The sequence below is a fragment of the Ciconia boyciana genome, chromosome 5 (assembly GCF_034638445.1).
Source record: "Ciconia boyciana chromosome 5, ASM3463844v1, whole genome shotgun sequence".
Lineage (NCBI taxonomy): Eukaryota > Metazoa > Chordata > Aves > Ciconiiformes > Ciconiidae > Ciconia > Ciconia boyciana.
This window is the reverse complement of record NC_132938.1, coordinates 2,575,664-2,602,755: the sequence shown is the minus strand read 5'-3', so window position 1 is coordinate 2,602,755 and position 27,092 is coordinate 2,575,664. Positions and strand designations below refer to the sequence as shown.

General features: G+C 48.9%; 1 protein-coding gene across 1 annotated transcript; it reads right to left on the bottom strand.

Moving 5' to 3' along the window:
• Positions 1 to 11,551: 11,551 nt before the first annotated feature.
• GFRA4 (GDNF family receptor alpha 4) lies at positions 11,552 to 25,429 on the bottom strand. Its single transcript, XM_072862348.1, has 7 exons — positions 25,156 to 25,429; positions 22,383 to 22,463; positions 18,570 to 18,915; positions 15,332 to 15,441; positions 14,240 to 14,374; positions 13,819 to 13,976; positions 11,552 to 11,698 (listed from the first exon to the last, which is right to left on the bottom strand). The coding sequence occupies exons 1-7, from the start codon at positions 25,427 to 25,429 to the stop codon at positions 11,552 to 11,554; spliced, it is 1,251 nt and encodes a 416-aa protein (XP_072718449.1).
• Positions 25,430 to 27,092: the final 1,663 nt, after the last annotated feature.

Below are 27,092 nucleotides of genomic sequence, written 5' to 3'. Positions count from 1 at the left end.
GAAGAAGAATTGCCGGTGGTTTATCACCAGGCCAATATCAAAAGTGAAGGATTTGTGGGTTTATTTCTTTTGGAGGTGAGGGGGGGGAAAAGAGCAACCTTATTTCATGGGAGAATCTGTAAATAAATGAAAAATAACACACCGATTTTGCACTTGTACATAAACTATACAGTAGTGTGCAGAACATTGAAAGATTTAAAGTGTATATAAACCAGAAAAATATTGAATGTATTTTTGATGCATTTTAAATGATGTATGAGTTTTGTCTTAATAACTTCTTCATATGATGAGTATTAGATAACTTTCCAGAGCTTTAGAGAAACATCAAATTATATTCGTGATATCTTGCAGCATAAAGCAGGGAGGCATAACTTGACTTTTATGTATTCAAATGCATTTCACTTAAATGTATAAGCAAAGTAAAATACGGCTCTTCCATTTGAAAGGGGAAAAAACCAATGCTTGAAGACAGGTAATAAATGTACTTAAAGTAGTCATTACTTGGAGGATTAAGTCAGCAGTTTAAGCCTCTACCATTAAGATTGTGTCAGTGATTTGCATTCAAAATCACTATTTTCGGGCGTTTATAACTGGCTGAAATTCAGCATTCAAGGTCTCAACCCTCAGAACATTTTTATTCTTTGAGAGTAGCCTTTAAAAAAAAATTAATAAAAAATCAGAAATGTTGTAGCCCTTTTATTCTAGAACACAACAGTGCCATTGGATCTCCAAATAACATACATTTTTTGGTTCATTGTTTTCCATTCTTTTTCACCCAGAATTTTCTCTGGACTGTTGTAGCATGAGGGACAGGAGACCCTGCCATGGTATGGGTCAATATGTTGAATACGAGAAGAGTTATGGGACACAACTTTTGAGTTATTGCCACTCTCCCTAGGCTTCAAACGCGCTGTATTGAAATTGCCAAAATAAAGCTATACGTGATGGGGTAATGCCTGTGATTAGCATAAAGTCATAGTGTATAATTTACCAAAATGTGATGGTATGGTACCATAAAAGCATGACATCCCCTGTGGGCAGATACACGCTTCCTTAGGGGTAGTTTTGCTAAATATTGCTCAGAAGCGTCATTTTCTCTGCGGTAAAAGTTTACCAAAATACATAAGTCACTGGGTTTATAGTATGGTTTTCAAATGGCAGCTCAGCTTGCTTGGCCCTAAATAAGCTGAACCGAGCTTTTGATGAAATACCCTCCCTCAAGAAGCTGAAATAAAACTTCAGGCTTTTCCCGTAACCTGCTGAAAGTCCAGTGCCGCGAAGCTGAGGCTGATTCTCCATCCTTAACTGCTCCCGATGTTAGCAGCTGCTTTTTCTTTTCCCCGAGACCCTGAGTTAGGGACAGAGCATCAGCTCCATCTCTGAACCTGTAAAACCCTCCTCCCCGCAAACAGGGATTTGCCAGCACTGAGCTTGCGAGAAAGCAAAGAACGGACCCTACGTGCCAGGAGCGACTTTTAAACTCATCCGTCCAACTTAGAGTAAGCTGCGGATGTCTCTTCTTTTCCCGCGTTCTTTTTATCTTCATTTGGGAATAGCGTAGGGGAAGGGGAGGGAAGGGGGGTTGGGTTTTCGGAGCCTCCTGAGCTAAGCTGCAAGAGCGGGTTGGGAGAGGGAGTTGTGCGTGTTTTAGACGGAAAGGTGCCCCTGGAAGACGGACGCGCGAGCGTCTGGGGACGCGGGAGCAGAGGGAAGGCAGGGGTGGGTGTGCGTTGCTCATTTTCGGACGTGTTGTTGGCACTTGTAGTCAAATTCACACTCTTTCTGTTGATAGCTGCTTAAATTAGTTTAGTTTCCCATGCTAGGAATACTACAATAACGTGTATATGCTGGGTTTTTTCTGCTTCTGCATCAGGGCAGGTTTTGTTCAGTTTATTACTTTGTTCTAACACTACATATGGACTATTTTTGTGTGTCTTCCAGGTACTATAGTTCTTTAGACATTTCTTCTACATTTATCATTGACTCCACAAACCTCACCAGAAGAAAGAAGGAAAAAAAAAAAAATGTGGAGGAGTGTAACATATGTCAGTCCATTAATTATTATTTTTTTTAAAGCAAAAAGAAAATAAAAACAGAGTTTTCTATTACTCTGAAATTTGTGCACAATAAATGTTCTTTACACTAGGATCCTTGAATTAATTGTATTCTGGATTTTTTTTTTCTTTGTTCTGTAATTATTTACGATTCTTATCTGTGTTCAGACTTGAGCTTAGTTTGTTAATATGTATAATTTAGCATTTATTGCATTCATATGTAAATATGAGCAAGTATTGTAAACTATTTCATTGCTGGGGGATTGTGGGTGTTATACATACACACATTTAGGACTGCAGTTTTTGGTATAATTTTTTGTATTGTAAAATAACAGCTAATTTAAAGCAGGAACGAGAAAATTATTGGGAGATCTGTGCATTTTAAATACAAATGTGAAGTACATGTATATAAATAAAAGTAAATAATGCAAATCTTTCCTCTGAAATAAAAAGTAGATGATCTGGTTAAAATTTTTTCCCCCTGCTTTTTCTTCTTCCCTTTTTCCTTTCTTAAAATAGGGGGAAGATATAACTCAAGGTGTTGTTAAAGACTCCCAGCTGGGGTGAGGGTGAGTTTCTACCCCAGTGGTCCTGGATCTCAAGGGGCTCGTGTCTCCCTGAGCAGGCTGTGCTCACCCTGTGCCGGGTACCGAATTTGGGAGGAGGAAGAAGAAGACCTGTCCTCCACCAAAGCCCAGGGGTAGGCTGCTGCGGCCGCACGCTGCCTTGCAATCCCCCAAAACCATCACCCTCGCCTACGTCTTCCCTAAGGTGCCTTAGGGAAGCTCTTGTCCCTGATCTTCTCCACGGCTGTCTCGGAAGGGTGGTGGAAAGGAGGAGCATCCTAAAGAGATGTCGAAGTCTTCATCGTAGAGAAAAAGGGGCTCGTCCTCCATGCAGGTCACCCGGGATGATCAGGGCTGAAGAGGGAATTTATTTGCTCCAACCTGCTCAGCGCTGGGGTCGTGAGTCCTTGCTGTCGTGACAGAGCTGGTCTTTATTTGGTTTGGCGACTGTATTACTGTCCCAAAGCTCAGGGCTTCTGCATTCAGGGTTTAAATAAGCCCAACAGAACGAGAAAATCTCGGCCTCTTCCCTTTGTTACTCTCACTGCTAATTTTTCCACTTAACCGCTCCTTCCTTTGAACCAGAAGAGAAAAACCTGACGTCCCTGGAGACTGTATCATCCAAAGAGTTTTGCTAATAATTTTGCAACCTTCTCAAATGTTGGTGCCGGCTGGTGTTTCAGATGCACACAAAAGCTAGGAGAGCAAAGTCGGAGGTGACCTCTCCTCTCCCACCCCTTGGAAGCCCGCACACGCGGCATCCAGAAACAGATTCCTGCCAAGATGCAATCTGTTGTTCTCCATTTATTTTTATGTCGCTCTTCAGCTTTGAAATTAAGCACTGCTGAGATGAAGCAGAGTTGAACCTGACATTTATGAGCCATGAAGGTTTCAGTCACCGCCGTCTCCTAAGACCGTTGTGCTACTTCATCCCATGGCATTAAACTTGGATGCCAAAGCCCAATTCTCAGAAATTGCTGCCGAGCTGAGCGGAGCATGCCAGTCTGAAAGCACAGCGTGCTGTGTCCAGACTTGAAATGAAGTGGGCAGGGGGTAGTGGTTTTAAAGCTAGTTTAAGCTCATTTTGGACAGCAGGATAAAACGTAGAGGTATGGGGCCATGTTTCATCCCTGCTCTGATTTTTCTTCTTGTGTTGTAGCAAAGAAAAGAGGTTTGCAAGGAAGGAATGGAAGAGAGCGTGGGGGCTCTCCAAGGCTCTGCGAACATCCAGGATGACGCTCTTTGCTGCGTCGCCTGTCATTAATGAACGCAGGTGGGTAAGGAAGCAATTTTAAGTCTTTTTACCAATTTTAAGTCTTTTTACAAAGCAACCGATTTCACTCAACCACCCTACAGAAAGCCTGGACTTTGGGCTGGATGGGGTGTTGTTTCTCCTTACCCAAGTAAAAGGCGGGGTTTGGGGCAACTGTCGGATGGGTTACACATCACTGGTTTGTAGTAAAATCATCTGTTGGCATGGTGGAAGCACAAACGCTTGCTTTTTTTCCCCGTTAATGGGAAGAGGAGAGGAAAGAGAGGTGTACAAACGAGCCAGAGCTCAACAGCTAGCATAGCTTACTATTTTGGAAAAAACAATTTGCAGACGTTTTTGTGTTTCTCCTTGGAGGTTTTGGTTTCTGACCTAATTAAGGAGCAACAAAGCAGGGGATCGAGTGACAGAATGAAAACTCGGAGACATATTCAGAGGCATAAGGTAAAGTAGGTGGGGGGATCTTTTAATAAGATGACCGATGGCACCTGCTGATGAGTTTACGGGCTGGTGGCGGTGCTTCGGGACCCAGGCCTCACCGTCAGTTAGAGGTGGGCTGAGATCCCAGTGTTCCCCGTGGCAGGGGTGGCCGGGAACAGCAACACCTCCCCAAACTGTGTCTGCAAAACAGGTAGCCCCAACACCCTCGGTCGCATGATTCTGGGACACCAATCATCACCCTGTGGCCAACGCTGAGGTCAGGTCCACGATGCCCTTGGAGGGCTGTTTTCTCCTCGGTGACTCTGACAACCTCTGCACTAGGGATGTCTTAGGGGATGCAAGATCTGCCCCCAAACAAAAGAACAAGATCTGACCTTGAGATGCATGATCAGACCTTCCCTTCCCCCTCTGCTTCTCCGTGTTCCTGGGTCCCCACTCAGACCTTCTCGTGCATCTCCCAAAAGCTGCATCTGCAGGGAACTGAGCCAAAAAACACTGCCAAAAGTGCTTCTGGCCACTCTGGCTCTAACCGGGAGGATAACAACCTGCTCTTCTTTATTGCCCTGGCAAGAAGCCCAGGGCACAGCTCCATGAGCCCACAGCCTGCAGGACTGGGGCTGTTTCTGATCTCACCCCACTGGCAGTGACCAGCGATGCCATGGGGAGGGTGGGATTTAATCCCTCCTGATCCCCACGCCGGCCCCTGAATTTAGTTTGGAAGCAGAGGTTTAGCGGGGAGGTGTGGTTTGTGACAGCCGGTCACAAAGCATCGTCATGACAAGGAATGAAAGCATGGAGGTAACTCTGGTGTCCGCCTTTCCCCAGCCGTCCCACCAGCAGCTCGCTGACCGTTTTATCGGGTCTGCTTTCCAGTCTGCAGCCACAATGTGCCTCCGACAGCGTGACTGGCAGTACTTCCATTGACACATTCCCTGGGATCCCTGCTCCCACCAGAAATCATTTCCACTTCTCCTTAGGAAAGAAAAAAAAAAAAAAAAAAAAGCTGCTTTGAACATTTTTCATGTCAGAGCTAATTCTGCAGCGCTTCCCTTTGGCTAACATCCGCCGTTTCCGCACTCGGCGTGGAAAGACAACATTTTAATAACCGAAGCGAGATGCCTCCACCCCTATCAGCACATTAGCACCGTTTGCATGGAGATAACGGATGGTAAATTGTTGTTTCTGCTTTAAACGTCCCCTCGCAGCAGTTGTACATCAGCTGCAGGATTTCGCTTGTGCTGCATCTGCAGTCACAGCACGACGGGTTCGTTGGTCCCCATCGGGTCCTGCCTGCAGGTCTCTCCTCCAAACCTCCAGAGATGCCCCGGGCTCATCTCATCTCTGCCCTGGGCGCTCCAGAGGTTGTAGGACCTCTACAACCTTTCCCCAATTTCTCTGGGAATTGGGGAAAGTCACGTCACCTGCTCTTGCTTCAGCATTCGTCCCTGTCTGGTGTCCCTGGTTGGAGGAGGGACTGGGGCTCAGTTTTGTCTCAGGCACAGCCTGTGCCCCAAAAAACCATACCCAGACCCGGCAATGTGCTAGAAGCGAGGGTCAGGCAAAGCCCCCTCTAGCCATTAGTGGTGTTCCTCCTCCAAAATCTCTTCACCCTAAATTTAGGGTGATTTCCAAGGCTTGCTTGAAGCCAGTTGCTATGACCCAGAGCAGGGATGCCCCAACCAGCCCCGTGCTTCACCCCATATCGATCAAAGCAGCACACACTGTCCCGCTGTGTAGCCCGCAGGAGCAAGGACAGACCCTGCGACCATGGGAGTCCCGAGGTCTCCTTCAAGGCCAGGTCCCCCCTGAAACCCATCAGCTGCTGGCACCCCCCATCGCTGTCGGGCCCTGGGCTGTCCCTGACCAGATTTTTGGGTGCTGACCTTGGGCCAGTGGCCGCCTGCCAAGAAGCAGGGAAAATACATCAACCCTGCAACATTTTCACAGCACATTTCAGGTTCAACCAGCTGGAACTTTCACAGGAAATTTTCTTTGTGTCGGCAAAACCCCAGCCGCCAAAACAGCCCGCGTGTTGTGGGGAAGGAAATGGCTTTGACAAGAGTCCCGAGTCTGGCCGTAACCCTCAGGCTTTGCTCCCCCTCTGCATCCTCAGCTGCTTCATGCATGCATGAAGACAAACATGAGTTTTGGGAGGAAAAAGTGCAATATTTCTGGGTTCGACCTTGAACTCACTTTGTTTAGGAACCAACCTGAATTTCACATGCTATTTTTATATAAATTTTATATACATTTGTTTTCTAGATTTTTTTTCCCACCCAAAATTGGCAAGAAAACGTTCAATTTGCCTCTAATCAATTTTCCTGTGATTTCTTTTTTTTTTTTTTTTTTTTAAAGTTGCCAAAAATAACTCACAGATGTTTGTGGCATGAACAGAAGTCTCCCTGGCTGGCATGAACCACCACCCTCCCTCCTCCTCCATCTCCCCTCCTCCTGTGCCCTGCGGGATGGTGCGGCACCAGCCGCCCCCAGTTATTTCCACCCCCCCTCCCTGGGTTACGCGGTGACATCTCAGCATTAGTGGCTCAACATGCCACTAATTGCGGGTACAATTATTCCCATCCCTGCTACATCTTGCAATGCCTCCCTCCTCCTGCGCTGGCACCAGCTTTGAGCTAAATCTTCCCCAAATTGTTCCCAAAGCTTTGCATGCGTCACCCCTGCGTGCAGCACAATCAGCCCCAGGACTCGCGTGGGTCCGTGTCCCCTTCCCGGGTGGCACTGAAGTTTCTCCGTCTCAGCAGAGCTGGTTTTTCACCTGCTGCCCCTCCTTGCTGGTAGGCAGCAGATCAGAGGTGGGTTTCCAGCCACGCACAGGGCATCTGAGCCCCACCGCTCTGCCACCCCTCCCCAAAACATCCCCCCCATTTCTTCCAGCTGCCTTTCCAGCGTGGGACCAGTGAGCTCGGCGGATGCACCAGCCTGGACATGCGGGCACGGACAGCCTGGCGTCACACACAGGAGCAAGGGGGTCAGGAAAATGCATGTGTGCTTTATTTATGGATATGTTTGAATATTGACATGTACAGAAGAGATAAGTACAGGTTATACCCCCGTAGTATAGGCAGACATCAACCACCCTCCCCTATGTGCACGCGTGCACGCACGCACGTACACATACGCACACAGCCTTTAGCATCACCCTGCTACCTATGGGGTTATTGCTGCAGCACCGGCTCCCCGCCGCGGTGTCTCCTTCCCTCCTTACGCTCTTACTTTGGCAACCATGTGGTATTTGTACATACACAATATTTCATGGGCTTTCAGGACTGCCAAACCACTGGGAACGGTGCTGAACAGCCAAAAAAATAGAGTTCGGTGGCTACAGAAAGTTTGGCTGGTTCTTTTTTTCTTTTTTTTCTTATGACTCTTCTTTGTGCTTATGAAAGTCCCCAGGTATGGAGTAATTCCTAAAAAAACTGTCTCCCTTTCTCTCTCTTGGCTCGCTCAGTCCTTTGCCTTTACAAGCAGCTGCTGTGACTTTGGTGGTTAGTCAAGAGACTTAAAAATGAAGATCCGTGGTTCACTTCACAGAGTTCAACACAGATGAAATGTCATAAAAAAAAATTACTGACTTTTCACAAGGGAAAAGAAATGGCCTGTGCACGCATGTGTTTGTGGGTGAGGAGGGATTTAATGGGGTTTCCTTCCTCCACAAGGACTGCTCAAAAACCATCCTTTTTTTGCAAAGTTTGATTCGTGAACAGTCTTGGAGGGAGAATTGACATTAAATATTGGCAAAAAGGGTGAAATGATCAGGACAAAGTCATGCTGGTTTGGGGATTATTATTTTTTTTTAATTCTGTGTAATATGCCTGCCCATCCTAACCCCCTGGCTCTTTCCTGCTGGGCGCGGAGCTCATTGCTCTGTGCCTTACTCACTTCATTTTGAAGCATCCCCAGACTGCGGGGAACCTCTTGGGGTGCAGGACCTGACCTGGGACAGTGCTTGAAGGCTGCTGTATCCAAACTCACGGCACAGGACGAAGGCTGAGGACAGGGAGTGCATTTTCAGACCTGCAACCTCAACTCTGCAGATGCTTTTGAGGTCCCTCAATCAAGGGCACGGGGAGGAAACCCCCCTAGCAGACACCCATTTACACTAACTCACTGCAGTTTTTTGCAGGGAACCCGGTAGACCGTCGCCATGTTTTTTGAGCTTCTCATGCAATGCCTCTGTGATATGATCCATGGTAGTTGGCTGTCACCTTCCACAGCCTCGGGGCACTTTTAGCTGTTGGTCTGCCATCCTTCCAAAACTGAAGACTTGAGAAGACACCGCAATGGGAACTGGGGTCTTGTTGGCCTGTGATGCTTAGAGGAAACTAACATCCTAAGGAGTCTTTAAAACAAGATATAAATCCAGATGAGATGATGATGTCTCTCATTGAAATTGTTAAAAATAATTTCAGATAAATCATCCAGAAAGTGTAAACAGACCATTGGTCCTGCTGTGGGACATGGTAATGGACTAGGTAACCTCTGGAGGTCTCCACCATCCCCTCTAGTCTAGGAGTAGAATTCTCCACATCTATTTTTCACAGCATACCAGTCCTAAGGGAGAGCTGAAGTGGGCTTGCCAGTCATCCTGACCACCTAGAAAAAGTCTGTCTCTGCTGGCTGTCAGTCAGCCAAGGAAATGGCAAAGTGGCATTTCAACACCACCACCGGTGAGTTATAAGAGACACAGGAGTGGAGCCAGGAGAGACTGCAGGAGCGGGCACTCCTGGAAAGCAGCTGACACTTGCATGCCCATCCTACACAGAGGCTCGTGCAAGATTAAAGGCTGGTGAGGACAGGCTTGCCAGGGCCAGTTGTGTAGAAGAGCAGGGAATGACTACAGGACTTGAAAGGAAAGCGGCAGAAGAAGGCAATTCACAGCATGACCTCATGATGTTGAGGTAGTTCCTTGCCTTTGAAGGGCTGAGTATCAGGGTTTAATCCCTTTCTCACCTGTGGCTCCGAGGACACAAGTTTTGCAGAGTTGCAGCTAGTAGTTGTGTCATTTGGTGCACAGATAGCTCCACGGTCTCTCAGAGGACACCTGGATAAAGGGGAGATGTTCACAGCAACTCAGTGCATGGCTATGGCACTTTGAAGGGAGGTAAGGGACTTTCCTGCCTGTAGTGCTACCTCCCTGCCTGCTTTTCTGAGCTGGGTGAGCCTCTTGGCAGTGAAGATCTCACATGCAAGTTTCAGTTCAGGACGTGACCTGGCACCCTGCACACAAGACTTGGCTCTTGGCATGTTCCCTTGCACAGCCCTGGATTAGGATAACCAGGTGCTACAGCCCCGAGGACCTCGAGGAGCAGAACTTTGGACAGGATGCAGCCAGGAGGATTTCTGTGTATGTCTTACACATCCACGGGTGTTCAGTTGAAAACAAGAGTGGTTTCATATTGGACCAAAAGCCGAGAAAGTTGCTGCAGTTTCTCAGCAAAATCTGAAGCAATAAACAACAGAAGGTGTTCTGCAGAGAATGGGAATAAAAAGCTCTGGACTTTGCTGCTTCAGCTGCTGCTAAGCCTTTCTATGGATCCAAACGCTAAGGAACTAATGATGTTCCTTGGAGGAGCACAAACCAAGGAATAAATGGGCTGCTGCAAAGCCCAGGCCTAAATACTCAGGGAGAATCTGGAGCTATTCCTGTGCCTCCCGTGGCGGTCAGCCTGGGTAAGCATTTATCCTGGGAAACTTTCTCACTCTTCCTTACCATCTTCTTCCTTGGCTTGATCTAGCGAGGGGTTCAGCCCCCCAGGAAGGCACTGGGAGTCCTCAGCTCACCTCCTCGAGGGAAGACATGCAAATGCTCAGGTAGCACAAGGTCACACATCTGCCTCCCTGTGCCCTGAGAGACCAGAGAGACATTTGTCCTCACCCTCCAGCTGGGCTCTGGCTGCAGCTCAGTAGAATGGGTCATTTCACCAGCCTTTGCTTAGACCTCTCGGCTGAGTAAATAGGACTTGGCAGGACTCAATGTTCTTCATGTACTAACCTGGACGCAAGCGATTGCCAGCTCTTCAAGGAGGGAACCGTAGCAATCCACGCCCTACCCATGACATGATTCATGACTTGGCCTTTCCACAAATTGGCTGGATATTTATGTCCCCAGGGTGGTATCTAGCAAACCTTTTCTATCCTATTTCATCCTAGGAAAACTAATGAAATCCCCTGACTAAAGACCCTCTGCCTCTCTGCAAGACTGGTGGATAGACAGGTAGCACATGAGGATGGGTTGCATTGGGTTCACATCGAGTCCTGCCTGCGGGCTCACACATTCACCCTTCATGGAGAAAGGTTGGCTTGGAGTGGGACAACATTGGCCTCTGGTTGTTTGGATGTGACAAAAAAAGTACCTACCCCAAACACTTTACAGGACCAGTGAATAGAGATGCTAGGGTTGGGACGCGAAGAAAGCCAGCCGTAAACAGAATGCAACACACGTGTTTCTTCCTGAACACCATCAATACATGACACATGTTTCTCTAAAAAGGAGGGCAAGAGGGGTAGGTGACAGCTTGGAGATGCGTGCTGGTTGCATGCTGGCCATGGTTTCAAGAGGATGGATAATCCCCACCAGCCAGTTCGTAGCAAGGTTACTTGGTCCACCCCAGAGGTGCTCCAGGATCCTCTCCAGTGAACAAAACCAACCACCTTCTTACTGGTGCTCTGGTTTCTTCAGTCTGAACCAGGTGGGCTGCCCTTCAGGTCCTGAGCAACCCTGGAGGCAGTCTGAACTCCACATCGCTTGACGTATCCCGTCAAGAGCCCCCCAGTGTGAGTCAGGGCTTCAGGAAACCTCCTGACAGCTCATCCATCAAAAGTCTTTCCCCTCTTGGCTGCAGCAGGCAAAAGCATTTTCTTTGCAGCTCTCATTTCTTGGCTCAACTCTCTCCTTCACCTTTTGCAGGGGAATCATCCATGGCTCCGACCCCATCCGCAGAGAGCTGGAGAGACAACAACCAAGCTGTGGGGTGGAAAGGTGGCCAGGACCAAGAATGAGCTGGTTGTCGACGATGCTGATTGTATAAAATCAAATAAATTGGCAGACTGATGAGGAGGAGGAAGGGATGACCACACGCTCACCTCTCCTTCCCATCCCCTCCCTCCTCCCCCCCCACCCCGAAAAAGTTACTGGTCTGGTTGTTTTGTAAAGAAACCAACACAAAGAGAGTCTCTGCCTGGCGTGTGCCCGCCCTGCTTCACATCACGAAGAGGCTCAGTGAAGCAAGAGTGGGGAGAAGCCACATCTGCAGCGGAGAGGCTGCCCAGCAGGAGGGAGCTGCTGGGCTGGAGGTCCCTGATGATAGACGAGTGGAGCCCCGCAGGAGCCTCTCCTCTCCGGCCACCTGCAAGAGAAAGGAGGCAGCATGGGATGAGTGGCATGGTTGTTCCCCACCTTGGTCCCTCTGAGAATTTAGGGCTTGGGGACCGTGCAGCCTTCCTATGTGTGTGCATGTGCAGAGGGAGCCAGGGCTAGTCTCAACACCCCAGCTCTAGTCTGGAGGTCAGCTCAGCTCTATTGGAGATGGTGGTGAAGGTGGTGGTAGTGCCATGGCATACAGCAGGGTCACCTCGTGGGCACAGCACTGGGTTTGCAGCCCACAGGTCTGGGCACTGGTTGGAGGTGTCTTTGTGCAAGGTGGGCGCCTGGATGCCCACTCTGGTCAATGGAGATCCATGCAGCTTATGGAGCCATTGCTGGCCAGCAGCTTGACCTGGTGGCCTCTCCAGGTGGAGATGTCCCCTGCGTGTTGAATACATCTCCATGGGGCTGGTAGACATTTCACCAAGCAGCAGCTGGGAGCCAGGTGGCTTAGTCCAAAATACAGTGCATGTGTTTATGTGACTGACTGCCACCCTGGGTGCCTACCCCCTGCAGAGAAAATGCACTCTTCTCCTTTTACAGTGCATTGACACCTGTGGCGGAAAATTTGCTTTACTAGAGACCTTTATTTGCATTAGTTGATAACTGAGATAATTTAGAGCCAAGGCTCTGCACTGCTATGAAGATGGAAAGCAGATGGACTAATCGGTCCATCGTAGCTTTCCTCTTCTGGTCCAGAGGCACCAACCTCATTAAACATTGAACAGGATCTGGTTTTGAAGTTGAGTCCAAAGTCAAGACCCAACTCCCTGCGTTCTCTTGCAGTGTCAGCAGGGACCATGCTCCATAGCACTCACACCTCAGCAGAGGGATGTGCTGCTGTCATGTGGAGGCTGGCAATGTGGTAGAGCCATCCCTTACTGCAGTTGCTTTCTCCAGCTTCCCACTCGCTGGTGGCAGCAGCAGTTGGCTATCTGGGCTGGACTGTCAGCCCAGAGGTTGATGAGGGAGGTTCACAGCTTCTCCATCATTTCCAGAATAAAGTTCCCAGTGCAAGGTCTGGACCTCAGGCCACTACTTGGATTGTGTTAAGGTCTGGGGAGCACTGGCTAGAAGTGAGTCCTTCAAATCTCCTGGGTGCAGAGTTTATGGCCTGATGAAAGTATGCCTGTGCTGTGCATGGCCACCAATGCCCTGAAAAGCAGGCAGGGAAGCTGAGGCCACATTTCTGCACCTCCCAACCTGCTGCTCTGTGAAAACAGAGTGGAGGGAGGTGAATCGGATGTTTTCCCAGCAAAAGAAACAGGGAAGAGGCTTAAAAAACCCTGTGTGTGGAAGCTCTCTGAAGGTATCGGCTAGCCCTGTGCAAAGTCCACACTCAGTCCTTAGAGTCTAGTTAACTGACAGCTTCTGTTACCTGAACGTACAGCAAATCAGGGTCACTGTTAATTATTCAATATTAAAATAATTCAATCTGAAAATTACTCTGGTCGGTGGCAAATCAAGGTCATTGCTTTTTATTTAAAAATAAAATATTTAATGCCTACTACTGCCATCATCAGTAAATTAACCTGTTATTTGCTTTAAAATAATTTCAGTTTAATGTTATTTTGATACTAATAATTTGCTGATGACTAGAACCTTTCATCTGAAATTTTCCAATGCTTAGCAAACCTTAGTCAGTTAAGCCTCAATGTTATGACCTCCAGGATCCTCATCTAACAAGGGAGGAACCTGTGGCCCAGGCAGCTGAAATGCTTGTCTGAAGCCGTGCGGATGCCCTGCAAGAGCGTGAGGAGCCAAAGCAGTGGTCCTGGCTCCTCTTCTGCACTCCTGAAAAGCCCATGGATTTCCCAGTACTTTAGAAACCCCGTATCTCTCTGTAGCACCCATGAAAGAAAAGAGAAGGCGGCCAACAGGCAGGAGGGCAGAGTCAGGGATAGGAGCATGTAGCCCTGTGCTTGATGTTGGGCAAGAATATGTCAGGGCATGAAGAGGGTGAATCAGGGACTCCAGGAGGTGGAGGTGAGGTTGGATGTCTGCACATAGCTGAAATGACACAGATGGAAGAGGGAGCTGAGGTGAGGAGGGCGGGAGGGCATGGAGGAGGTGTATCTTAGGGCCAGGCCAGCCCTCTCCTACCTTGGTGGGCTGGAGGTGCTCGAAGATGTTCTCTCTGAGGGTCGCCACGGCTCTGTTGGCATTTCGCTCCTGCTTGTACGTCTGTGTGGTGGGGGGGATGGATGGGGCCACAGCTGCATTCAGGTAGGTCCCATTGCCAAAGGCCAGAATAGCATTTTCTTTGTGTGGGAAAGAGATGGAGAAAAGTGTTGTCAGGGCAACATTTCCACGGGAAAGCACACGCATCCCTTCTCCAGCCTCCTTTGACTGCATCACCCAAATGCATGCCCGAGGGTCTTCAGAGCTCCTTTGTTGAAAGCACAGGGAGCTGGACACCGATAGACTCTTGAGGACCAGGGCATCTTCATACCCTCATTCACAAGAAGCCTCACCAGCTTGCAGGCGATGCTGCCGGAGCAGCAATGTGCCGGGCGATACTTACGGAGACAGATATTGTCGGTGAAGAGATGCAGAAAGCTCTCACACTCTTCCTGCCGGTTGCCGCTGGCATTGCACGTACACCAGGGAGCTATGCTGGAAGTTGAGTTGTCAATGTAGTTGGGTGTGATGGGGCTGCCTGCCGGGAAGCATGGAGAAGTGTCACCGCAAGGCTGGTACTTCAAGAAGGGACAATGATTTCCCTCCTTGCTGCTCTCTTGGGTTGGTCTGCTTACAGCCTCAGCTGAGCCCCTCCATGGTGGCACCACAAGAAAACCCTTCAAGTACTGGTGTCACAGGTCTGTTTTGCTCCCAGGGAGGAGAAGAGGGGCAGTCGCAACCTTTTTTTTCGCCCCACCACCAACAAAGCCTTCAGTCAATAAAAACGTGCTATCCAGTCCAAGGAATGGGCAGCTCCAGGGAACTCAGGTTCCCTAATAACATTCAAAAACTGTATGTGAATGTGCGTAAAGGTTTCCACGCTGTCTTTGAAAAAGCCAAACTCAGTCTCCAGAATGGCAGAGACAACAAAGGAAGGATTAAACCAGAATGAAATCTTGACCCAAAAAGCTGTCAATCCATCCCAACCGTCAGGATGGACCAAGTCCAATGGCCATTGGCGCTTCTCTTTGGACTCTGGCTGTGCTTGTGCTAACTGCTGCCAGCTGGGTCTCTGCAGCATCTGAAAACCCAATTTGACATCCTCTGAAGTCAGCAAGATGGCAGTGGATGGTGATTTCCAGTGGCATCACTGGTGATGGCATCAGGGAACCCCTGACAGAGCAGCTGCCCTGGGACAGCCCATCTATTTCCACCTGAGAGAGAAGCTGGGATCTTGCAGCAGCCCATGGTGCATGTTTTTTCTCCCTCTGCTGCAGCTATCCTAAAGTTACCCCATGCTCTTGTCTTAGGCTCCTTCTCTAGTCACTGCAGAGAGAAAGCCCAGCATCTCCCTGAGATCCCAGTCTCAGCTTTCCACCTTACTGTCCTCATAGCTTTTAGGTGGCCAGAGTAAGAGGAGATGTTTCCCACCCAGAGGAGATATTTCCCACCCAGAGAGTGGGAGAGAGACCAGCCGAAGGATGCAGCCTCTTACCTATGATCCCTGTGTACGCCAGCAGACAGGCAGCATAGCTGTCCCTCCGGCAGCCGCTCGCAGCCTGCAGGGACGGCTGGCAATTAAACTGGAACTCCGCATAGCGTGACCTGATGGAGCGAGAGCACAAGATGGGACATATTAGCACAGATATTGGGGGCAAAAAGGGACATAACAGCACAGTGGTGGTGTTTACAGGAGGGAACACATTTGCAAAATCCTTTGCTGCTGTAGGTGTTGCTAAACCAGTTTGAATGAATGTCATTTCATACTCTCCTGCCCTCCTCAACAAACGCAGAAGTGGGTTTTATCCCTTTGAGATGAGACATGAATAGGTGCTGTAGTTAACGTTTTACAGGCTTCCTCTGGGACTGCAAGAAATGTCCAGTCTTGGACAAAATGTTTGTTTTCTGGTGTGCGAAGCTAGTTTTCAAGGGAAGAGCTGTTAAAGGCAGCGAGAAGATTCATTCTATATTGCCATTATCTGACTCCTGGGTACTAACTTCCCCTAGAGACCTAAGCCTTCATTTCTAGGCTGATTTGCTGAGAGAATCACTCTGGTCCAGTTTCTCTCTCTTCAAAGACTGCTCTAAATGTAGCTGAGGTCATCCTCAGATTAAGGGAAATGCCCAAAGGCTCAGATATGAAATGCTCTACCCGTTATCAGGCCTGCTGCCACATCCTCTGCTGCAGGCACCCATTCTCAGGTTGGACTCTCTGGAGCCTGTGGAACAAGAGGTGTGTGACATACGGCTCTGACCACAGACTGTTGTGCCTCGGTTTTCACGTTGTCTAGGTCAAAGCACAAAACCCAACCACTTAGCACAAAGAAGCTTTGAGTCACACACTGGGCTTGTTGGGACTGTCTGGGCCACGCAGGGAAGTAGGTGCGTCACTCAGACAGATTGCCAGATTGCTCTTTGCATGTGGGTCCCCTGCTAGCTTGGTTGGATAAACTCTGTAAATCATGCTGCCAACCAGATATTTGTCACCTAATTCTTTAGGGATGAGTCAGTTGTCGCACACAGGCATCTAGTGGTGTTTGAACACTATAGGATATCTAAGACATCCACATGGGGCTTTCAGGTAGGACATAGGACGTATTGGACATTCAGATCCATCTAAACAGGCATCCTGTGGCCAGGTAAGAAGGCGTCTCACATGGCATTTGAGCTGCTTAGGAAATTCAAACAAGCACTAGCACTGCTGACACTTGAAGGTAGGGCCCTTTAGATGACAACCTGCAGCGTCTGAACTGTGAACTGGCTACCTCAAATGTTTGCTCTGCCTGGGCAATCTCAGAAAAACTGAGCACTTTGCTCTTCCCAGACAGCCTCTCTCTTCCAGACATTTTGTCAGTGCTCCTGGTCAGTGTCAGCACTCAGACTTGCACTTTCCTGCCCACTTCACTCCTCCTCCCCAGTCTTCTCCTTTTTTTTCCCTCTTCTTTGTTCCCATGTTTGCCCCATACCAACCCCTTTCTCCTGTGCCATGGCTAGGCAAACTCGTCTTGCCCAAGTTTTTGCTGCATTATTTAGGGAAGGGAGGTACTGATTGCAGGTTTTGTATTATCCATGTTAGTAGAGCCCACCCCTCCAAGCTGGGAAATTCAAGGGGTTACAGCTGTGAAGAAGCTGCAGGAGGACTAAGCAGCGCAGGCAGGGTTAGCCCTGGAGTATTTTACTCTATTTCTTTAAAGTGCCGTCATTTGTTCCTGGCTCTCCTTGTGGTTTCTGCACTGCTAGCTTTGACCAGGTCACACGTCAACCCCTTGCTCCCGCTGCGTCTCTAGAGGATGTTTTATATTATATATTCAGAGACCAAGGAACCGGATAATTAACAGCTGTGCTGCTTGCAGGAAACGGTTTCCAGCCTCCTGGGAAGCAACACTCTCCCCTTTCAACCTCTTCTTCCCCACTGGGCCCACTTGTCTTGTTAGGGGGAGAGCAGTACCCATCCATTTCGGATTCTCTGAGCAGCCGGGGGAAATCTGAGCAAGACCTGGTGTGGCTCAGGGGCTTTGCATCTTTCAGAGTCAGCTTCAGATACATATCTCAGTTGTTCTTCATCCACATTTCTGGGGTGCAGAGGGGTGAGGGTATTAGTACCAGTCCATCCTTCCAAGAGGATGCTGGTGCTCTCACTCCCCTTTGTGAAAAGACATAATTTTTTAATTGTAATTTAAAGATGACATGGTGGTAGGGAATCGTTGCTGGAAGTTCAGCTCAGGAAGTCCCAAAGCCCACAATAATTAGAGACTGGGACAATACTGGGAGATGTGTCCTACACTTGCTCTTGTGTTCTTCTCCATGTGTCTGCTCATGGCCACAGCTGCAGACAGGACACTGGGCTGGGACCACCACGTTTGGTGCAGTACAGCTGCTGTTACGGTCTTACATCTCTTACTGACAGATGGGCTCCGCTCCTGAGAGCTGTATGTGGATTAACCTTCTGGAATATCAAAGACTTTCTGAGAAATAGAGGGGTGAAAATAGCACAGCTGAGGGAAAAAAACTTAAGGGGTATGCCTGTGAGTGTGCACACTGGCATGGGGCTGTGCATGTGTGCGTGCACGGGGCTTAAATGGAAACAGAGGAGCAAACCACCCTGGCTACATACTACGTGGTGGATCTGGAGTGAGAACTGTGACTCTCCGACTGCTATGGCAATCACTAGAACATCCAGCCTTGCAGCAGAAGGGTATATTTTTTATATATAAGATTAATTTTTCTAATTTAAAAAAAAAAGAAAGCCATGGTTTTAAAGTATCTACAAGTGCCTGTGACTGTTAGGGTAGCTTGGGTGCTCCTGTAGGATGCTCTGGGCTAGGGGACATAGACAGTGAGGAGACAGGTTGGTGAAAGTGGCTGCAAGTACCCCACACCACATCCCTGCTTAGCTTGCACCTTCCTGGAACTATTTCCATAGCAGGTCTTTCTTTAGGACCAAACCCAAAAACTCACAGAAAAGGTCTAAAAAAGCTCCAGCAAAAACTTCTCAAATCTTCTCCTGTCTCTTAACGTGTTCTGTATAGAGTATGAGACAAGGACATGGGTCATGGGAAGGAGCCACTTGGGCAATGGCCTATGTCGGTGGGTTGTGGTGGGATGGGTGCCTCCAGACAGGATCCTTCAGGTGGGTGCATTGGCTCTGATCACCGGGCTGTCACCGGTGGATGAACCCAGGCTTGTCCAAGGGACAGCTCTCCATGTCGGCCACCCTGGTGTGTGAACGTTACCTGCAGACGTAGTTTTCCCGACAGGAGTCCAGAGGTGCCAGGCAGTTGGGCTTCTCCTTGGACTCATAGGAGCAGGCAGGAACGATGGTCTGCCGCCGGCGTTCAGCACAGGCTGTGTCATCGCAGGGGCAGAAGAGCAGCTCGTGGGTGTACTCGGGCGGCACGCGGTCGAAGAACTTGCGCAGAGCCTTGTGGCACTTGGAGCGGTTGCAGGTGTCAGCCCGGGCCAGGCGCCGGATGCAGAAGGAGACGTACTCCGTCCGCAGCCGTTGGCACATCTCGTCCACATTGCAGGCTTTGGCAGCGTCCAGACACCGGTTCACCTGAGTCACCTCGTTCTCAGACCCTGTGGGGTGGTGGGAGATGGTGACAGGGTTTTGCGCTGACCTCCCCGCCAGCAGCACCACCCTACGCTGAGATCTTCATCCCCATCCTGCTCCCATCCATGGCCACCTCGGTGAGACCACCACCCGCTCCAGGAAGGCAGTGGCCAGGGTGAAGTCCACATTTGCTCTCTGTCCTGGCAGGACCAAATGCCCTTTCCCTACTCACCTTTCCCAAGAGGTGCCACAGCCACACAACAAACCTCACACCCCAGAGCCTGCTCCACCAAGCTCCTACATGTAATAAAACGAAGCTTTGCATCTCTGAGCATTTCATAACACTTTACCAACGTTAATTAACCAACTTGAGGCCTGGGAAGACAGTGGTCATTAGAAAGTGCACCTACTTATGACTATGACTGGATCCACCAGTGTGATGGGATCTCTTCTAATGGACCTTCTTTTTCCAAAGTGTTGCTCAAGATCAAACACTGAGTCAGTGGCAAAGCTGGGTCTCCTGATATATGGGTGGTCTGCACTAACCCTTGCACCCCAGACTCTCTACCCTGTGCAATGAGTTTCCTCAGGTCTCCGGAAGGTCAAGTCTGGCTTTGGCAGCGGCTGTGCTGTGTTCATCCCAGGACCTGCCCAGCTAAGTGAGAGCTGTCTGGGTCTCAAAGTGCCACAACAGTGCTCTGGCTTCCCCCATCCAGACCAATCTTGCCCAGTATGCCCACATCCTAAGCAGCGACAGTGCCTTCATGGGATGGGGATCAGAGCTACCATCCAACCTGATGCCCCTGGGACCTTGATTTTGCCTGCATGTGAGCACATGTGGGTCTCTCTCCACATCCTTTGCAAGGTCACCCCTTCGCTGGCTTCAGCAAAATTGCTCTGCATTTCCACCCTCTTAAACAAGATGGGAAAGAAAGTCCCAGATTAGCAGTCTGAGTAGGAGAGCAGGGGTGTGCTGTGGGGATGCAGGGAAGGTGGAGGAAAACTTGCAGCAGGGGGAACAATCAGGAAAATAAAACAAAAACTGTGGTGATGGATGAGAAAGACACTGTCTTCGGTAGGCAAATAGGGGTCTCACGAGTTTATATGCCGACAACCTCCTCTGCAAATGTGGGGAATAGGTAAGAGGGAAAGGAGCTCCTTCAAAGACCGATGTGGCTCTGTTTTATAGACGGTGGAAATGCTACAGAGTCCCTGGCAGGAGTTGGTCGAGACATTAGGCTCTGTCTGATCGGACAGATGATGAGGGTCCTCCAAGCGTGAGACAGAAAATGAATTTGAAGCTGTTTTTCACCTCTCTGAATTAAGCCCATGACCTGAAGCACACTAGAAGGACTTTCTCCCCAGCAGAGAAGGATTTTTTTCACAGAGGAAAAATCCCCAGAATGATAAATTTCCAATGCAGAGTCAAGCCCTATCTTTGGCCAGGAGTTAAAACCAGCCAGTCACTGCTGACAAGCGTTAAAACATTGACAGTCTCCCTGAGCACTTCAAAACTGGCTGCCCTCCTTCATTTTCACTGACGTTATCAGATGCTCCTTCTCCAAGCATTTGTTTTTCCCTTCCTGTTGTCCCTGCTGCTTACAGTAAGCTGGAAGTCACATTCCATGTTTTGCAGTTATTTTATGATGGCTGAAACTTTTGCTTGGTGTGTTCCCACCACTTAGGTACTTCCCTTTAAAAATGCCCAGAGACGAATATTGTTAGAGCATTGGTTTATGCTGGGGAGCTGTCAGCAAATGTGTAGGAAACAGTTACTTGGAAGGGTTTCATTACCCGTTCAGCTAATGAATCACAAGGAACACACTAGCTTTTCTCCTCTTCCCACGCAACAACAGAGGATGTGCTTTTTAAAATCAATTAGATTGGAGGGATATAATTCCGTTTGTACAGATTTAATAGCGGCCATATATTGTTTGTGTAAAATGGGGTCAAAAATAACTGTTGCTCTGACTTGGCATACGGTCATCGGGATGTCTTATGTTTCAACAAGTTCTTGGGAATTTTTTTTGGCAGATTTGAAAGATGGTCCTTTGGCAATGCTGACCATATGATCCTGGGCACTGGACAGGCACAGCACAGAAGGTCATAAGTTATGCTATAGAAGGTGTGGATGAGTATAAATAGGGCAAAAAAGGTTAAACCAAGAAAATTCATGTCCCTAGGTGGTTGCTTTGGCATATGCTTTGGCATATTCCTGCTGTTCTGGGCCCATTCGCTTTGCTGCCCAACTGGTTTCAGTCTGCTTTAAAAACCTGACAATGTGTTAACCATGCATAAAAATCCCCATCCCTAGATTTTGCCATGCTCTGAAGAGCCCTGTAGGACTTTCAAGCGAAAGGGGAAAAACTCTAGTAAAGAAGGCCATGACCCGGCAAACAGCTTTGTGCATGCTTCACTTTCCATGCTCAAATCAGTCAAGTGGAGTCAATAAGAAGATGTGAGGTCAGGGAGCACTCCCCCTTCCCCTCGCTGCTCAGATTGTCGAGGGCTGATGGGTTAATTTGCTCCTGGACATTTTCACCTAACGAGTGCCTTGCCATCGCGGGGACTGCAGACATCCGTCGGCTGCACGGACCTGCTGCTCCTTACTCGCTTGGGTGCACTCCAGCTGTGGATGCAACCCCAGCGTCAGGTGCACATTTGGGAAGAGCTGCAACAGGACTGCTGTTTTGGCACATCTGCCAGAGACACACGAGGAGTACGTTACCTGCTCCCAGACGGGTAGTTTAGTAACAAAAATCACTGTTGGTAAAGCTTCCCCACGGCTGTGGTGCATAAGCAGAGTCAAACGCTGGTTGCGGTGGCAGCTGTGATGTTGGTGATGGATGGCTTAATAGCTACCGCACTGACCTTTTAACTGCTGAGCCGCGGGTTCATGCCCTCGAGGGGGTTAAAAGGTGTCGGGCAGCTCTGCTCACGTTATTAAGTGGATTACATGATGCAGAGCAGAACACAGGTCTGAGTCCTGAGGTTGCCCTGAGGGCATGGGGTTAAAGGCTGTGGCTGGGATCAACTTGTAGGTTGGGTTATTGACCTTTTTGCCTGCAGAGTTTGACCCTGTGACTGATGTGGAAGCACCTTCTCATACCTAACGATACCCAAGCAGCCCCTGCTCGGCAGGGTGTCTGCACGGCACAGGTCATCCACCTGCTATGGAGAATCAGCCCATCCGTGAGGGCTCATTGGAAGAGGTCTTCCTACAACATCCCTCAGTCCCAGCCCTTCACAGTATGGACATGAAAAAGCCAAAGGACAAAAATCACAAGTGCTTCTTCCTAGGACATGTAACAGTTTAGCACAAGAATCATAAGCAGCTCCTTGGAAAAATGATTGCTAGAGCTGAACCATGCAATGCTTTGTGAAGAGACCACAAGAGAGCACAAAGAACTGCCCTGTCTGTAGCGCTTGATCCCACAGCCAGTTCCCCCCAGTTTGAACCAGTAAGTGTAAGAGCATCTTCCCACCCACCTACCTGCAGTGATGGATGCCAGCCGGACGTAATCAAAGCCCCTGATGAATGGCTCGTAAGGGGAACTCTCCAGTACATTCATGCCTGGAGTGAAAAGAGAAGTTGGTGAGAAGGCAGCTGAGGCTCCTGAGGGCTGAGATGTACAAGGTTCAACTGCTGCAGTGCAGGTTTGCTTGGTGGGTCCAAGGGGACGTGTGCTCTAAAGGCCATAAGTAAATGGATACTCAGAGTCGCAGGAACTGATGTGTGGCCATATCCTTAGAGAAGGGAATAGGCTGTAACTGGCTTTTAAAAATGTATCACAGCTTTGGAGTAGGACAGCCTCTCAGGGAACTGTTGGGTTGCAACCCTCTATAGCTCAAGTCTTGGGCCCCTTTACAGGGATTGCCACTGAGGACACCAGCCTGTAGCACAGGCTCTTGCTCATGGGCAGAGTTCAAACCACCAGCTCCCTACACACATGGGGTTTCCATCACCATTCGTGCTATTTCCTCTATGTCCCTCCTTGGGTCAATGGTCCTCACCTGTTTCTAGGACACAGCCTGGGCTGTGCACAGGGTTCTGTGTGTGGCAACACACACTTTCATATTTATTAGCACCCCTCCCTTTCTCCTTGCCAACAGCCCTTTCTTACTTGGCACGGAGCTAATGACCCACAGCTCCTGCAGAAACTTCCCCTCTTCATTTTTAAGTTTTTAGGAAGCTAATTTTATTCAATCGGTGCTTCCCTTTCATCCGCTCAATGGTCTGTAATGCCCCGTCATCCTGATGGATACCACAGAATATTATTGAAGCAAACAGCTCAGTATCATTTTTTTTTTATTAGATATTTAGATGGATATGGACAGCAGCAGCAGCAGATGTACTGGCTGGGATAAAAGGACTATCAAACCTCATGCTCCGGGCATATGCTGATCACCAGCTGCGGTCAGGAAGAAATGGCTCCCAGGGTACACAGCCCTGTGCAATTACCACAGGTGCATTACAAGGCAGCTTTACACCTTCATTGAAATATCTTGCGTCGTTACTGACTGGAGAGGGGCCCATTTGTATGTTCCAGCATAGCAGTTTTATGTCCTGATGATATAGCACCTTATCAGAGAATTGTTATCGGGTTGTCATCATGTTATTGTGTCTCCAAATGGGAAGGTGGCTAAACACAGGCGCACTCAAGAGAAGCTGAGTAAATAGTATGCTTTGTAAATTCCCTGAGCACACACTTCCACAATTGATTTTATAAGAGGGCTTCTAGGAAGCTTTTTACAGCCTCCTGGGTACGTATGACTGAGAGACAAAGCCCTACACGGAGCATGTGGATTGGCTTCCTTTCTCAGTCAATTAAACATGTGTAAGGACTGAAACACGTGACTATTATGAAATATATTTCCCCAGGGAAATTAAGGCAAGGAAATCAAAGGTTTGGGAGTGTGAATCTGCATTGCAAGTGAACTCGGTGCTTGAAAAAATGCAGGGCTCAGGACACGACAGCAGAGGAGAAGTGGGCAGAGTCTTGGCAGTCTCTGATAACAGCCCTCTCACAGTCATCTCCAAGACGGAGGTCCCAAGCCGCTGGGCAGGAAGCCCATCCAGCCTGGCCATCCATCATCCATCTCCTACTCTGCATCTGGAGTCCCACGCCTGGCCCCTGCCTGCTCCCAGCGCTCGCTGCCATCCTGCCCCTGCTCTTCCAGCAGTGGTCCCAGAGATGGAAGTCCTCCTGACACCACTGTCTGCACAGCCATGTCACAGATGAACTGTGTCCAAAGATTCAGGCTGTGAAGGTCAAAAAGATTCAGGCAGGGAAGGGGTTGCGACGCAGCCTGTTAAGATGAATGGAGAGGCTGTATTGCCACCTCTTCTGCAGGCTTCACTTCAATGCAGACAAGTTCACCTGGTAATTAATTATGGGAAAGACTGGATCCTGGAAGCTGCTGAGGTCTCTTATTTCCCCAGTAAGTTCATATCACCCTGCTCTGCACCCTACAACCTGTGGCACCCAAAAGCTTTCCGGGAACTTGATCAAGCAGTTCTTTTTCTGGCAAGCCTGTGTATTATAGCCTCCATCCTCTTTGTTTTGCTTGGCCTTTTGGCCTATCACCCCTGCACCTTTCCTTTCAATTTTCAGCCAGCAGTGTTTTATTAATCTATTTCGCTGCCCATGGCTGGAAGGTTCTATTTTATTCCCCATTTTAATTTTCATGGTGCATAAAATACTTACCAGCCTGACAAGGAAGAGTTATGCACTTTTATGATGATTCTTAAAAACCGTCAAAATCCAAACTTACTAAATACTGGCTCTGGGAACACTTTAAATTCCAACTTGATGTCACCAGCCCCAAATCTTCACTAACCCAAAGACACTGGTGCATTTGAGAGCCTCCAAGAGAGTGACTTTTTTTAAGTTCATGCTGTTTTTTCCTCAATGCCCATGCTTTGTATAGTGTTTCAGTAAAATCCACGGCTTTCATGGTCTTGGTTAGCATACTTAGATGCAAAACATACCATGCATTTCCCCAGCAAAAGATCTCAAGGTGTACTGGGAACGTCATAAAAAAGAGGCCAGGTTAAAAAAAAAGGAAGGAGGTGTCTCAGGTTTTCAGGATTGCTTTCCCCGAGATGTCATTACTGTGCAGGTCAGTAGGTCTTGAGAGGGAATGGGATACTACAGGTGTGACCTTTTTTGCAGCCACTTTGGTGCAGGGGAGCTCTGTAGAAAGCCCCAGCAGTAGTTCCTTTTTAGGAAGATCATGGGAAATGAGTACCCTGCTCAACTGACCTTCCATCAACGTGTGGTGGATGCTCCAGTAGACACTCAAGCAGTGCTTCTCCTTTTTCATGCCTCGCTTGCACTTGCAGCCATACAGCTGGCTGGAGAGCAGGGCTGTCACGGTGCTCCGGCACTGGTTCTTGGCATCAGGGCCCAGCTTGTTGGCTCCATTGCCTGCGATGCATTGCCGGAGGGTTCTGAATTTGGCGCTGCAAATGGGGTCGTTGGTGCAGGACTCGCCTGCTTGAAGGCAGTCCCTGCTTGAGCTGACAGCTTCCGCCATACCTTCTGCAAGAAAACCGGAGAAGGGGTGTAAGGGTGATGGAGCAGCCCCAGGTGGGAAATGAATTGTATTTCCCATGAGCTGGACCAGGCTGGGATGTCCCTCTTCACATGCACAGATGGAAATCCCTCTCATCACCATCCACGCTACAAGCAACAACCCTGCTTCTGAAGTCTTTAAGTGGGTAGATCCCTCTCCAATATGTCAACTGGAGGGTTCAAATGCCCGGGCTTGTCACTCCTACTCATGGATTGCCCCAGTGATGGGGCTGAAGCACACTGGCTGCTCAAGTGTGCTGCAGCACTGCTCAGCAGTGTCGCAGAGGAACAGGAGTGGGTGAAAGGAAGTTGGAGGGATGTTAAGGAGACAAGACACAACCTGAGATTCAACACCTCAACCCAGACCTCTCTCCCATATTGCTGGGCCACCAGCAGCAGTGAGATGCATGTGGCCTCCAGCTGAGGAGCCAGAAGGAGAGGTCACCTCTCTCCTGGAGATGAGGTTCTTCCTGATTTGAGAGAGTGACCCTGGATGGGGTCAGCTTGGAAGCAGGATTATATGTGGCAAAGACTCAGTCAGTCCCTGGTGCTTGCTCTTTCCTGCTTGGAGCACAAAAAGCTCTCCAAGCACTTTGCTCCCCCAGCTCTCTATCTCATTTCTGTCCTCCAAAGTTAACAGCAGCCCAATGCTATGGAGACCCCAGCCTCTCCTCCTTGCACATGATTTAACTCTGCCTACACCTCCCTGAAGCTATGAATGGCTCTGTGTGGGGTGTTTTGACATGGAGTCAGCCCACATGTGTCCCAGGAGTTGGCCCTTGTTCACTGTCACCACCTCCCCAGGACTCCCACCATTTTGCCTTGGCTTTTTCCAAGCTTCTGTAAATTCTCCTCAGTTACTTGTAAAAATACCAAAAGTGCTTTGTTCCCCATGCTGAAAGAATAGAGGAAAGCATGGGAGGAAGGCATTATTGCTACGTGTACACCAATAAATTAAACATGCTCAGCAGGGCTCAGTGGTGCTGTGCCCCCATGGCCTGGAGCAGACCATTTCCATCCTATTAAATGCTCTTCCTCTCTAAAACAGGTTGGCCACATGCAGACTGACTCCTGGGGATGGGTCCTGGCCAGTGCTTGCTCCAAGGCTCATGGCTGCATGGCTGCACCTCGGCAATGGCAGGGCCAGAGGCTCAGCCGTGCTCAGCAGGGCATGGTGGCACCCAGGTAGTGGAGAGGAGACAGGGGTTGAGGACAAAGCAAATTGCACGATTTCCAGTTGGTATGATGCTCTGGAGCATGTTGACGTAGGTCAGGCATGATTGCACCATGTCTTGGGGGAGTGATGAAGAGGCAAACCTGGTTTATGGAAGGGGAGAATCAGCCCCCATGCCTATAACATAATTTCGGATCCTGCTGTACTATGAAAACAGAAACTGCTGTCATGACCTTGAAGGAGGACTTCTCAAATGCTTCCCAGAGGAAGTCCTTGTCCCTAACAGAACTTGTCTTCCCTTTGGATAGGAACCAGAAGGGTAAGGATACTTTACTCTTCACAGGGTAGATAAGGTGGGGGCACCTTCTGGTTTTTGAGCCCCTCCAGGGTCTGCTCCTGGAAAGACCCAACTCAGACAACATTAGAAAATCCTCTCTCCTGGGAAAAATGT

Bases quoted from the DNA above. Each gene is read 5' to 3' on its own strand.
- GFRA4 (XM_072862348.1), bottom strand. From the start codon at position 25,429: ATGGCGGAAGCTGTCAGCTCAAGCAGGGACTGCCTTCAAGCAGGCGAG. The intron at 13,977-14,239 runs GTAAGTATCGCC...TCCCACACAAAG, and splicing joins CACCGACAATATCTGTCTCC to AAAATGCTATTCTGGCCTTT. The intron at 11,699-13,818 runs GTAGGAGAGGGC...TTTCTCTTGCAG, and splicing joins AGCACCTCCAGCCCACCAAG to GTGGCCGGAGAGGAGAGGCT.